Source organism: Sinohyriopsis cumingii, chromosome 18 (assembly GCF_028554795.1).
Source record: "Sinohyriopsis cumingii isolate HCF-2022 chromosome 18, ASM2855479v2, whole genome shotgun sequence".
Taxonomy (NCBI): domain Eukaryota; kingdom Metazoa; phylum Mollusca; class Bivalvia; order Unionida; family Unionidae; genus Sinohyriopsis; species Sinohyriopsis cumingii.
The window spans coordinates 64,477,980-64,493,290 of NC_142978.1; the positions used below are offsets into that span (position 1 = coordinate 64,477,980).

The 15,311-nt window shown below is 34.9% G+C and overlaps 2 protein-coding genes across 2 annotated transcripts in view; one reads left to right on the plus strand and one right to left on the minus strand.

Annotated features, from left to right (window-relative positions):
- The window catches only part of LOC149776801 (uncharacterized), a 43,839-nt gene extending 29,769 nt beyond the window's left edge, over positions 1–14,070 (plus strand). Inside the window, exons 4-6 of the mRNA XM_089941499.1 lie at positions 9,820–9,976; positions 11,277–11,434; positions 11,871–14,070. Of these exons, the coding sequence (XP_089797625.1) occupies positions 9,820–9,976; positions 11,277–11,434; positions 11,871–12,193 (638 nt within the window). The 3' untranslated portion in view covers positions 12,194–14,070. The remainder of the gene's footprint in view (positions 1–9,819; positions 9,977–11,276; positions 11,435–11,870) is intronic.
- Positions 13,876–15,311, minus strand: part of LOC149776802 (lactase/phlorizin hydrolase-like) — an 85,789-nt gene continuing 84,353 nt past the window's right edge. The window contains exon 16 of the mRNA XM_089941498.1: positions 13,876–14,609. Coding sequence (XP_089797624.1) covers positions 14,407–14,609 — 203 coding nt within the window. The 3' untranslated portion in view covers positions 13,876–14,406. The remainder of the gene's footprint in view (positions 14,610–15,311) is intronic.

Genomic DNA, 15,311 nt, shown 5'->3' on the forward strand with positions numbered 1-15,311 from the left:
ACATGGATAGAACTTACTTAGAACAAAGTAAGATTTGAAAAGCAAATTGTGATTCGACATATTGGGTAACTTGTTTAAACTTGTTTCATAAATCTGAAAACATTTTATACCTTTGGAAGGACCGATGAAACGGTGCAGATTGCTAAAACTTAAAGATGGATTCATGCTGGCTTGTTGATGACAATTTATAAAGTGGAAAGTATTCTCTGCATATTTTATAATGTTTTCAACGACCGACAACGAATAGCATTTGACATAACTTTACTACATTCATTAATATCTAGTTGCTTACACAGATATCGATCAAAAATTAAACATGACCAAAACACACTAAATTGAAAAAGTTCTTGATAGAACGGAATATCTACACATGATGACCAGTTGCAAGCAAACATAGCTCACATGCAAAAATATGTTTGGACAACGGCAGATGTCTCATTCAAATAGTCTTGGACTGAAAATAATAACACAAATGGGAGATGATATATACGATGCTAGTAGATAAATATTCAAAGTGACAAACCATGAAATGATACAGATTGATGAGGAAGAATTAACACGAATTTGCTTAAAAAGGAAAACACTGAGTACTTTTCAACTTTGCTCGATTAAACATGCTTTTAGAAGAAAGGTTTAACAAAACCCAAAATACTACAACGCAGAAGTATTTTACTCAAAATGAAACCATAAAATTTGTTGCCTTTTATCGACGCTCTTTGTTGGATGAATTGAAACTCGTCACAAATAAGTCGATATGCGCAAGGAAGAATATGAATGTAAAGCATAAACCAATCTGTTCACCATTTCCATAATTGATACATTTAAAATCGGCGAAACAGTTAAAATGTCAAAATGCTAACCAATTTTTGAAAGGTACACATTTATGTACACATTTATAAAGTTACAAAGGAAGTATTAAAATCAGGCGAGAAAAGCTATGTGATTAGTTTATTTACAAAACGAGAATACTTGAAGAGAGAGGGTACTGTGGGCATGTTTTACAAGCAAGAGTTATCTCTATGCGACATTTAGAAAGAAACTGAGATTTTAATGGCGAAACGGATGAATGTTAAAAAAGTATGTGTTATTGAAAAATTTAGCTCTTTAAACTGATGGGAACCAGCTTGAATTATTATGTCAAAGGTACACATCTCTAGAGATCGAATACGAAGAAAATACAAAACACAAATACTAGTGTCACGGAGCATAAAAAAAGATTAGATGCAAATTTGGGAAAATTGTAAATAGAAGTTCAGTGAATTCACACAACATGAGCAAGTGCCACGTTATTGAATTTATTAAAACCGGACTTAACTAGATTCATTCATTGATAATAATACTACTTTTACAGACCCACAATACGGTTTGTTTGGATATGTAGCTGTGCCTACAGCGGTAACATTGGCGGACTCAGTCCAAAAGTAATACACTCTGATTCCAATGTAATCATGTCTCCGTTATCATCTCTGGATGAGAGGTTTTCGGAAGGGAGATATGCATGCGTTTTCTTTGGCATAATTTGCTTCAGAGTGAAAAAAGGAATATAGCACGTTACACTTGTTCGACGATTCAGTACAGTGCAATATATTGGTTAACTCACGGGAACTGAGTTATATGCGGTATGAATTTAGTGACATGATTGACAATTCTGAAACTAAATTTGTTACATATGTGCCATTAAACGTTTTGGATACCATCCCACCAATTGACAAACAAACGCCCCTTCCCTACCCCTCAAAGAAAAAGAAAAGAAAAACAAACCAAGCAAATAACGACCACCGCAAACGAAACTAACTTTACGATTTCACACTAATACTTCAGCGAACAGATGCAGATCACCGTGTGATTTGAAGTATTGGCTAGTAGCATGGATGGCAGCATCTGGTTGTTAGATTTTAAATTGGAATTCATTAGACAAGAATGTACCAGAAATATTCAAATGGGTTCACAAATTTTATATTTATTTTCAGATGCAAAAAATAGGTATGAATCCAATGTAATCAAGAAGCAGTTGTATTGATATCATACAATTTAATTCGATCTGTAGAAATTTTAAAATTTATCCACATCATAACCGGAGATACCGCAACGGAAATTAAGAACTACTGCAACGATAATGGGTCAAATGTACATAAACCTGTTAACCAAGGATTTTGGGAAGTCTAAATCTGCTATATTAGCTGATACCTGTGTAAATATCGATATGAAGCTGGTCCTGTTGAATAATGAGGATAATTTTCAGTTGATGAAATTAATTATGTACCAAAGATAAACCTACTGGTTGGACTTTTATCTTTATAGTAGATATCAATAAATCAACATATAAGGGAATAACTATTTTTGATCAAAGCATAAAGCTGATTATGTAATCTGCATATTAAGTGCACAGGTAGAAATCCCATCATTTATTTACAACATATTCGAATGCATCTGATACTGTTAAGGAAGTCAACCTTCCTCTCAATATTAAGACAAAAGAGAACATTATGACCGAATTTCAAAACTACAAAGTGAAATTAGACTATGCCAATTTTGTTACAGATTGATATGATTACGAAAATTAGTAGTGTCATCAGGATAAAAACAATATAACCCCAGTAACTCGTACAAACATGGATTGAACCCTACAGCTAACCAGAAAGCAGTAAAGGATAATTTTATACAGGTTTATAATCATGTTTGAAGCTATTGTGGAAGAGAATAAAGAAGATAAAGGGATTCAACTATACAGAGAAGAAGCATCACGATCATGATATCGTACTTCGCACGGTCTTTGTCGTCCCTACTACTCTGCCTCTGGTCAGAGGCGTAGCGGGGGGGGGGGGGGGGGGGCAGGGGGTACATATGTCCCCGGGCGCCAAGGTACAGGGGCGCCAAAATGAGGCTTGAAACGTTACATTATAATAAGTAAACAAGGGTAATATTCAAAAATGTGATTAAACGAGGAGGGGGCTGGGGCGCCAGTTTTATAGTTCGTCCCCGGGCGCAAAATATCATAGCTACGCCTCTGCCTCTGGTATATGTTGCAGTACACTGTGTACGTCAATCGCACTCCCACACGAGGGCTAGTGACCATTACAAAGTGTTAACCATGTCCATTTGAGAAACATTAAAAACAATATCATGAAATAAACAAAATTTATATTTACACAAATAGCTGCATAGCTGTTCTAGTTTCATTTTTTAAATAGTTAATAGAATACATATTATGCACAGAGCATTTCTCAATCATGTTCGTCGCTTTTGTTTACACGATTGAACAGTAATATAAATAAAAATTGTACCAAAACAAGTAACACATGGACAGCACCCTTACACAACAAACTAATGAGGCCTCTAATAATAACAAGCACTGCTACTTTTGTCGCTAATACAAACAAATAATTGGCTAAATTGTTCAGAATATTTTTTTTGCTTGGAGCATGAATAGGTCGAGTAGAAAGAGGTGCAACAGAAAGATGAGCAGGGTTAGTAAAAAAAATAACTGTTATTTCACCAAAATTGATATATTCTAACTGGCTCTCGTGTTTCACGGTCAAATTATTCTTACTGATCAAAGCAAACCTGCCTACATCATACCTTTTTAAACATCTTGCACTTTTGTTGATTCAGCTTTTCAAATTGCGTTGCAAATAAATAGAACATGAACAAACAAGAATAAAAAATGAAAATGGAACTTAGTAGTGTAAGTGGAAAACGTTCCGAGCAAGTTTGCAAAATTTGAAACTGAACGTTAGGAAAGAGAACGAAGGCTGCAGACCTACGTCAACTACAGGTTGTAATTTCGGTGCACAACATTCGGCATGAAGAGAGGATGCGAACTCATATAAATGAGACGTAAGTCTTTGTCTGAAGGGAAATTGTATTGCTGTATGGCGCACCTTGTTCATTCTGTCAAAAGGCAAAGTTATTTCTTCACAGTGTCCTCAACATTGTGCATGACACGTTGTGCCAAAGTTGTACGTTGAAGCACATAATCAGAACTTGATACATTTGTCACAGATATTAAAGTAGGCAATGAACAATCAATAATATCACATCAAGGAAATAAAGACATGTATGTATGTCACTGCCCAGTATCGGAATACTTTAACGTGTAATGTAATAAACCGCATAACTTCTGGCTATATGTTCACAAATTGATACGAGAAGTCTCAAAATTAATTATCACATTTTCACCTAGTTCACAGCAGATTTCATAAAATTGGATGGAATTCTACCAGACAAATTGTTAACACATTCGAGGGAGAAAAAAAAATTCAAACTTTAGAATACTGTATATTTCGCATTTAATTAATTAACAGCTTTTACCTGGAAACAAATTGTCGAATAATATGGAAATCATTTTCAACACACTGTATCATGAAACATTAAACTAGTTTCTATCTCTTGCATACAGCATGGTTTCAAAAAGTTATTAATGTTTTCAATTTGTCAAATGCCAAACGTGTATATTACAGGCGATGGAAAGCGAATTGTTGCAGTTTCTTTTTGCCAGTTTATATTCGACTAAATACCTCATGGGTTTCAAGCAGATACAAGTATTACCGGCTAAATAGTTTGTAAATAAGTAAATAAGTACTGATGAACCAGAAAATTATAGTTCTATTTTGAAACGTTAAAAGTCATAACCCTATCGAATATTAAATATTTGCTAAATTATATGCATTTATCCTAACTGCTTGATATGATTTGTACCTCTTTATTTGGATAATTTTTAATCAAAGTTGTAATGCACAGATGGCCGTCCTAACTGGGAAACATATTAGTCTTATTTGTTCTGGGTGTTTGAATCTGATATTTTATTCGTTAGATGCTGGAGCTATATTCTTGCACGTTAAGTGACCGTGATCATTCACCTTTGTCTCGATACACATCCGTGGTCTAAATTGTTTCGTCAAAGATGTAATTCATATTTGTTGATGTAAGTGCTGATCATCTCGGCCTGTGAATTCAATGGCTCATGCATTATGGGGATCTTAATTCTTCATATACTAGATTATCAATCTTTGTCATTACATCGTAAAATACTTCAATGCAGTCTGAGCCTCTGCAATCTATTGGTTTTTATGTCTTATGGATTGTCTTAATGTCCAACAACACTTTGATGGAATGCATTTGTATATTTTAACTGCATAAATAGTATATTGTGTTCTACATCTTAGCGTCTTTAGGTAGACGAAAGATCCTTCCGCGGGCATAGCATGCCCTTCGTCGTGTTTGACAAGGTATGACCTTGGCATTCCATGTATTCCGTTGGCACCGTTTTCGCAGGTGTGCGTCAGTTTCATTTTTACGCGTTTGCCTCTGACACTAATATAGCTTCAATTAATACTCTATGGATATTTAAATTAGTAATAGTTTATAGTTATAAGTTCTTTGGCGGATTGAAACAATTTAATCCTTTTACAGATTTTTATTACTGCTTTTAAATTTATAGTTATTTATCTACGAGACAAATTTTGACAAATCTTTTAATCCAGCACAGTGCTACCATCCATCTCTGTAGTCATAAGTTATAGCAATACAATTGTACAATTAACACGTCAACATGTCTGTTGATTTGAATCACATATTCCACGTTCAATATTCCAAGCTATTAGTAAAATATCAAATTCATTTTCAATTTCTTACAATTCTCAACTTTCAATAGACAGCGTTTGTAATGGATAAGCGTATTACTGAAATTGTTTGTTGACAGCATTTCTACAACTTGGTAGATTTATCACATATTCTACCTCACAAAATAAACAAAGGCATTCTTTATTTTACACATGAAAATTGTTTTGTTCTTTGCCTTCAGCTAAATGTATGTTGCATCTTCCTCTGAGCAGTTATACATAACTATCTGCAATGTTAAAGTTTCAATCCCGTCAAAAGTCCAGCTTGTATTTCAGCCTATTTCGCATACATACCATATGGAATATGCACACCGTGAAATAAATGTTCAAAACAATTATCATCTGAGCCCTGATCAATAAATTTAGAAACCTTGTATTATAGTAACATGCCTATTGTTAGCTTGTCCTAAATCTGATTGCTCCATGCAAACGAGCTTAGACAGAGCACAATTGCCGAATTTTTAAGATGTTTATCTTCTTCCTATACGGTTCAATGTCAATGAGAAGTTCATTTATCTGTTCTCTGTTGCTTTTGAAAAACTACAAGTCATATATATATATATATATATATATATATATATATATATATATATATATATATATATATATATATATATATATGTATGTATGTATGTATGTATATATATATATATATGTATATATATGTATATATATATATGTATGTATATATATGTATGTATATATATATGTATGTATATATATATGTATGTATATATATATATATATATATATATATATATATATATATATATATATATATATATATATATATATATATATATATATATATATATATATATATATATATATATATATATATCTGACGCTCCTAATGATTCAGACTTGGTGTTGAAGTGCCAAATATAAGTGGAAAGCTTTTCATGTAGGAAAACATTTCCCGCCACCTCCACCCCACCACGTTTCGAACCCAAGAACAGGTCTAGCTTACTATGTAACATTCATTTACTTTAAAGTTATATTATACGTCTGATGCATGAGAAGGCTGGTTCGAACCCCGGCCGAGACATACCTAAAACTTCTAAAAATGGTACAAGCAGCTGCCTCGTTTGGCGCTCAGCATTAAGAGGTTAGTGTTAGGACTGGTCGGCCTGGTGTCAGGATAATGTGACTGGGTGGGACATCATGCTACATGTCTGAGGCATGATGCCCCAGTGCTAGACATTACTATAAACTGTCACGCTGCAGACATCGTAGCGATATGACTGAAAACGTTTTAAAGCTAATATAAAATAAAAATCCAAATCAAACGCAAACACACGTATACACATACGCACATCATTCTTCATTCAAATAGTTGGATCTATTCACATTCCTATCCTCTAATATTTATACAAATAATCACCTGGGTCCTTTCTATGTACATTTCTTTTTCTCTAATAAATTCAAAAGTCAAGACTCGATGACTGTCCGCTAGCACTGTAATTGTGATTACAAAGCAAAATTCAATTTCCGTTTAGTAACAATGGGATTAGCAAAGAGTAAACTATTTTTGAAATGCTGAACAATGGTGTTGCAACTGGTACTTGTCTAGCTCTTGATTGCTTACTATCTGCCATGTATTTACCTGCAACATCATTGCAGGCGAAAATTGTTGCTACGGGACAACACAGCCCCAACTCTAATGCACAACGAAATTGTATTCCATGTACTTAAACCTGACTGTTCCATTGGTTATTTAAGCTTGCTCTTTTTTTCTGACGATACACAAAAATGTGGTTTAGTAATATTTCATGATTTCAATGAGCTCGAAGTTCAGCATTGATGATGAAATCATCTGGAAAACAGGGTCAGTCTTTCTGCTGATCAAGTAATTTCCAATTTAAATGTTTCTTGCTTCATGTTTAAGATGCATCCTCTTCTGCATAAACTAACTACAAGTCCGAGGCTAGCTATGTGGTAACCTTTATGTTCTGGAGATTGGACAAGATTAAAATGTTTGTTTAGATTTTTCTATTGTCAGTTTGATTATTTATGAATACTTCAGCTAAGAATACTGTTTGCAGAATAACGAAACCAAAGAAGAAAGGGCAGACATTATTTATTTCGTAATACATACTCATGTCTAGGTACTATATTAATGAAGAAAAAAAACCACCATTATTTCCATAACAAACAAAAATACTTCCTTTGCACTGACTTATAACGAGATGGCGTTGCTGCAGAACATATCGGTGTTTGACTGCAAGGACGTCTAAGTTCATCGTTTACCCGTATAAGTAGACGCGTACCTGTACTGAGTTCCACAACTGTTTCATAAATGGTCCATGAAAATCATATAAAGAATGAGGTTAAGAGAACGAGTTTAAAAATGGTGGATCAGAAGTGCTGAATTATGACTCATTTGCGTGTTATACCGTCCGTTTACATACTGTCTTTTAGCGTCATTGACCTTGAAAGTAACAAATATTCTACACCAAAGGCACAAAAGACGAAAGATCATAGTAAATACATACTGAATTAGGTCTCATAAATTTATCAAAGAATTTGGTTTTCTCTACGTGTCATGTAATTATGGAATGTACAGCATTGTGGCAGTGTGGTTATCCTACCGAGATAAGATAATCCACTGTCCTGAGTAATGTACGTGTAAGTTCCCTATTGTAGAGATAACCGCCAGGAATGTACACTTGTTAGTATGGTGTACGCAGCTCATAAAGAGAACTCTACTACGCGAACGTAAAACCAGAAAATGGAAAATTATATCCTCACAGATTTGCATACATGTCATTACAGAAAAGATCGAGGATATATGAACAAAGGTTTCGTAAGATTCACCATAGTTACTGGGTTTTTTCAAAGTTTCCAAACAACAAAACGTTTACTCTTTTATTTAAAGACAAATCCTACACAAAGCCCAACATGCAGCATTGACAATATTGCTCAGGCTAAGAAGCACTTGCAAGATGATAGATAGTATAAGCAGCCCCTACTGCCTCTGCATCTTACGCGATACCTACCAGTCTCTGCATCTTACGCGATACCTGCCAGTCTCTGCATATTACGCGATACCTGCCAGTCTCTGCATATTACGCGATACCTACCAGTCTCTGCATATTACGCGTCATCTACATTCACTACACACGTTCCCATAGCTTCATTGGCTCTTTAGGTTTACTTATTATTAAATATAATCTAAATAAACTTTCAACTTAAGACTTTATAACTTCTTTTCTCTTCCTTTAATACGAATAAATACAAAACATAGAGTAAATGTATTTGAGGTAGAATAAACTTAAAGAAGGAAAATAAAATACTAGTTCTTCATTTCAGCTTCTGATCTTAAAACATAGTTTCGACAGTTTTCTGTGAAATTAATATTCTCCTTGGGTTACTGATTGACACACAAGCTTTTACTACGCATGCAATTTTACACAAAACGCTGCGATATCACTCGATATTGTTGTTCTTTTCGTGGTGGAAGACCTGTTGTGGAGAATACCCACGTTATCTTACTCGATTAACGCACATTTGCTACTACGCTTGCGTCACAGTTTTTGCTTATTCAGTGCTATGTCTTAAGTTTTCGCCATCTGCCAGAATCTGGTCAAGTAGTCCAGTAACCACAGTAACGGTTCACAGCCTTTCCAAAATAATGTAAATAAAGCGTCTCTGAAAAGGGCGCAGTCCTATTTTAATTCGAGTGCGATTTAAAGTTTCAGAAATGCGATAAATATATCTCTTCGGTAAATCAAAGCAATAATATTTGTTCAAGTTATTTAGAAGCAGCAAAATTAAAAAAAATAGTCTCCCTCCTCCTTTTCGATTATGAACTTGAGTTCTCCACATCAGATGCAATACGACTCCCAAAATGAATCGATTGTTATAGTTTTCATTATTCTGCTTCGGAGTGGGAAATAGGCTGTTCCCAAGTGTAAATTTGTTTTGTATTCAGCTAAAATAATTCTCCAGCTGGCCTGAATGAATTTTTTAAAAAAATACTTGTTTCGTTGGTGGGTAACCTGACTGCTGTGGGCCCTCGGGATTTTGACCTATTTGTCCCACCCTGTCCGAGGCTGAACCCCCTCCTCTCTCTCTCTCTCTCTCTCTCTCTCTCTGTTTGTGTGTTCGTTCTTGCCATAGCCATAGTTTTATAATTTGTATTTAGTAAAGTATTTGTCTCGTGCAACAAGAAAATGATAATCTTTACCTTCCTTAGTGTGGCGGAACTTGACCTGTGTGGACGAGGGAATTTCCCGCGTCATGAAGTGCATGCGATGGACTACCCAGACCGCCGTAGCTCACTTCTACCGCCTGCACAACGCCAGTATAACCGGCGCGGACAATCACGATACTGCAGAAATCTACGGGTGTCTGTAAGTTACACTACAACGCAAAACTGCTTCTACTCCACGAAAAACAAGAGGTGCTGGATGTATTACAAACGAGTCCACGGTGTAGTAGCCCTACTGTATTGTCGTTATTGTTAAAGGATCAAACTTTGTATCTTATCTTCAAGACCATGGTCATGGCTCAGTAGTTTTACAATTCCATGATGTTCTATTATTTTAAAACCCTTCGAGACTGACACACACAAGTTAGTATACTTGTGACTGGCCATCAGAAGGAGTGATGTGTAACAGAGTTTGGTTGCTATTTTCAAAGACACGGTTCATTATTTAACTTTTCCATCACACTTTATTTTCCACTCTATACATTTAAAGGATTAACCTTTGTTTACTTCAAGGTCAAGGCCATGGCGCAATATTTTACGTTTTCAACGCACTTCCTGTGTGCTCTAATACTTAAAGCTGTTTGATATTTAGGGAATAAAACCGGTATGATGTACATCATCACTGAAATGTGTGTCGCGTACCGGGTAGAAGTCTTTCAAGGTCTAAGTTACTTTTTAGTATTTTACATTTTCATCACCTTTTCCTTTCCACTCTATAACTTTAAAGATATCTGAGATTAAGGGAATAATTCCTTAAAACAGCTCTCTGTCATTTCTAAATCGAACCGTTTCTTGTCTTGATTTACCTATAAAGAAAACAAAGATTATATAAGAATACCAGAATATATTCTACCAGTATGAAAACAGTGATTATACAAGAGAACCAGAACATATTTTGCTAGTATGAAAACAAGGATTATACAGAAATACCAGGACACGTTCGACCAGTAGGAAAACAGTGACTATATAGGAATACCAGAATATGTTCTACTAGCATGAGTTGATATCTTCTTGTATTCGCTTCTGTCGCCCAACAAAAAAAAAAACAAAAACAAAAAAAAAACCAAACAAACAACGTCTTTTAGCCTAAGTCAATCATCGAACAAAGTTTTCATCAGCACATCATGTCAATAGTAGATTGGTTCCTTGTCTATCTTCTGTCTGTTTAGAGTCCATAAACATTTTAATAAAAAAAGGCTATTTCATTTCCGTTTATAATTTCCTTTAAGTTTGATAATGCTTACCTAAGTAAACTCTTCGTTTGGAAATTAATTTTGATTTTCTGCGTCATTCCATTGCACTCCTACTAAATTTAAATTCAAGACAACATAACTGCACCCTACAACTATTAATTAATTGCAAGATTTTCACCAATTTAATATTATAATACAGACTTCATGAGCAAAATGTTACTTATTCTTTTTCTTTTCTATTTTGCAAAGAATATCAGCTGGGACAGCCAACTGTTTCCGGCGCCAGTTGACAACGTGCCCCAAACGAACCCGGAAGTTGTTGTATGATTATTACATGATGTTGAGCGGACGCTGCAAGCAGATAGCCGCGATGCATGCCGACAAGTCCAAGACTAATGATACAACAGGTTTCTCTCTCTGTTTCTGTCTGTCTCTCTCTCTCTCATCATGGAATGCCATAACTGATGCGCGCAAAATTATGCTACCATGTGCAATGTATTAAAAGCTTCATCGGCAAGTTTTCAGCAAAACAGAGTTTGGTGAAGTTTCACGAATCTGTTATGGTTAGTGCAGCAAATAAAGGCATTCATTTGTTACTTTCTTAACTTTTATAGGTGAGCAGTACCATCCCCCTTTTCTTAAAAACCATGACATAAAAACTGAAATTTTCCTTGCGAAATGTCGTTAAAAATACTACAGTAGTAAGTGAATGAATTATATACCAGTCTTTGATGAAACATATTTATACATCAGATGGAAACTAAATGTTATCATTTAGAAATATATTAAATAAATAAATTTAGTGAGTTTAGAGATCACTACAATATCAATTTATCTATGTAGATGACAGTGATCCTGGACCGGAACAGACGACAATTACCCAAGTCGTACCAGATGACAGTCGTGCTGAGCCCGACAGGGGTGCCGACACAACAACGACATCAACAGCCAGAACTGAAAAAATCACAACAACACGTACTCTAGTGCGATCGACTGCACAACCACGTAATCCCGAGGACGAGAAAGCTAAAATTAGAAGCCGAAACAAAATGGGAGATACATCAAAGAGCACCGGAAACAATAGTGCAGCCAATGTCTGCTTACGTCACATCTGGATCAAAAGCTTCGTTCTGTCCATCTCCATCATTTTAGTATTCATTTTTTGAGGTTATTTAGTTGTCATGGCGATGACGATAACCGCAAGAACAGTTATGACATTTGACTAAAGAGCTCTCCGCTTTCTCACATGAGTTTGTGCACTGGATGGTGCAATGTAAATACACTGGTAGGTACAAGATGTTTATATTGAATATAAATTCACTTAGACAGCATGTATGACTAACATATCAGAAACTGAGCGCAAAGACAAAATATAAGCATACATTTTGGTTGCATACTAAACGAATGATAAAATATAGCTTAACCTAAAGTTTTTATACTGATTCACGCAACATCTTGCTTTTGTGGTCAAATCCCTATGCTATTCTATATTAAAAACAATCGAATAGTTGAAATGAACTGTGTTTGAAAAATCCTCTATTGACCAGACGTGTAATAATGACAAATGGTCTTTTGCATTACAATGCAGTAAAATATAGAACAAAGAATAGCTGGCAACGAGGGACTAAGCCCATAAATAAACACCATAAACGCGTATTGGATATTTAATCAAAGATGACCAATGACTGACCAGGTAGAGCAAATTAAAAATAGATCTTGTTTCATTCTTGGGGATGACGCTGGAAATAGGACCAGATGTCAAGAAATTCAAAGACTTACAACTGAACAAGATTATGTTATAAATGAAGCATTGAAGCATCTGATTGAAAGGCATGCCTTTTGTAACTACATTCAACTTCTGAGAAAGTAGTCGTATGTATTGGCTTAAAGGGATTGTTTCACTTTTTCAGGCGTGTGTGCTAACAAATTTTGCAACAAGTTGCAGTATAAATGAACCACACACACACACACACACACACACACACACACGTGTATATTTTCTATTGTACGGAGTGTATATAAGTGTACAGTCAATATCTCATGTATTCTTAATATCAGGTTTACGTATATGACACCATCCACTCCACATGGTCCACGTATATGAAACCATCCACTCCACATGGTCCACTTTTATGACACCATCCACTCCACATGGTCCACGTGGAATGAATTGTTCCTTTTCTCTTTATCAATGTAAACAAATAACATGTATTCATAAAATGTATATCCGCTTTCGCAATTTAAATATGGTGCTTTTTAAAGGGTCAATTTCAATTCCCGGTTTTCGCACTCTACCGAGAAGTCCATATAGATATGACATTTATCATCTCTTTTTAATGTCTACGGTCACAATTAGGCTTTGATTTTATTGTGTGACTCTAGTTCCTTCGCCGATAAACTGTGCGTCTTAGCTTGATAATGTATTGTCCTGCTTAGATGTGCAGCGATGATGAATAAAACAAACCTCACGTTGAAACTTCTGACTTCAGTGACACTGCCAGTGGAGTGAAATATCTATATATAGCAATGTATTTAGAGCTCGTAGCACGTGTATATAACATGTAGATTATAAATTACACTGACTAGCATGCCAATTTTGCCCTTTCAAACATTTGTATGGGCTGCTTCTGCAGGATCGATAAATCAAGAAAACAATTCCCTGCAAATGAGAAACTTTGAGCTCGAGTTTGTGATTAAATTTACAGACATTCAAAAGCAAGGTTTCAAAAGTTACATCATTATGATTGGTTGACAGAAAATGCGAAGCTCAATCTCAGAAATTGTATTATATCCACGTGGAGCTGTATGTGTTATGTGTCACTAATGTAAGGGAATCCAGTGACGAAAATTATTTCATTCAATTTTATTTGCAGCTGGTCCATAACTTGACTATTCGTCTAGGGCATTTATATATTAAAATTAGAAATACAAACAAAGCAAAATACACGTGGTCAGTCATATCAATATACAGTATGGATGTCTTTTCACATTTTGCACATAAATAAGTTCTTTGTTAATGAAAATAAAACGTTTTTACTCATAATATTTTCTTTTGCATTTTGAAATAACTACTTCTTACGTATCCTTTTCATTTAAACCTTATGTTCGTATCTTTTTCATTCAAACCTAGCTTTTTAAATGTATTGTCACAATACGTACCACTGAACACACCTCACACGTGATACATCAAAACAGTGAGATCCTAACAATATGCTCTAGGTTTATCTCATGTTCATGTAATTTGGTTATGATGAAAATTAAAAATTTCTTTGTGATCTGGACAAACAAAAATATTACACTTGTTGATGCTGTTTTACGAAACAGCTGAATAATATGCTGTCTGTGGCAAGAAACCACGAAGTTCTATAGTCAATGTGAACTAAACTTTATTAGTAAAGCCGTTATCAGCAACAAGCTTCGAGAAGAATTGGACCGACTGTTTAGGTCGACGGGGACGGTTGGGGTCAGTGAAGTTAACCTGGTAGAGTCCAAATTTCTGAGTATATCCGCTTGTCCACTCCAAATTGTCCATCAGTGACCAGGCCACATAGCCCTTCACATTACACTGATCCTTTTTGATTGCTGAAAAATATACGCATATCCTTTTTATCTGAACGTAACTGCAGTTAACTTTCAAAGAATTCTGTAAAAATATTGCGGAATTACTTAGTTGGAGCAATAAATAGTGATATCTCCGGTCTTTCTAATCTATTTTGGCAGCCATGGAACATCAACAGTTTTTTTTTTCTTCACCATCAAACTTAATCTTATGTACTAGATAAGTTTATATAGACCTCTCGCTCTATTCTCTCCCCTCAACCTTATGGTTTTATGGTTTTTGTTTCTTCAGAAAAAGCGATACTACTGTAAATTCTAATCTTTTATTCACTGCTTCAAATTTTCAGAGAAGGTAAAAGCTGAATAAATGCATAGCTTTTTGTAAGATTTTCTTAGATATAGTGTTATATTCACACTTATAGGTAAGTGAATCATTGTTGCATATAAGTGTTACAAACATTTAATTTTTAGCAACATTAAAACATGATATGTTTATTTTTGAATCAGTATATATCTGGAAGCATTGTCACAAAAAAGAAAGAAAAAAAGCCCCCTGAAACATATGGTCACTGAAAATTAGATACATATCCTTAATATAATCAGCATCGTTATCACTGACGACGAGATCCGTGTCCTCACTAAACCCTGTCGTGATAACACAGTTTGAAACATGATCCGTGCCAACATCATGATTTGCACGATCAGTCATGCCGATTACGGACAATA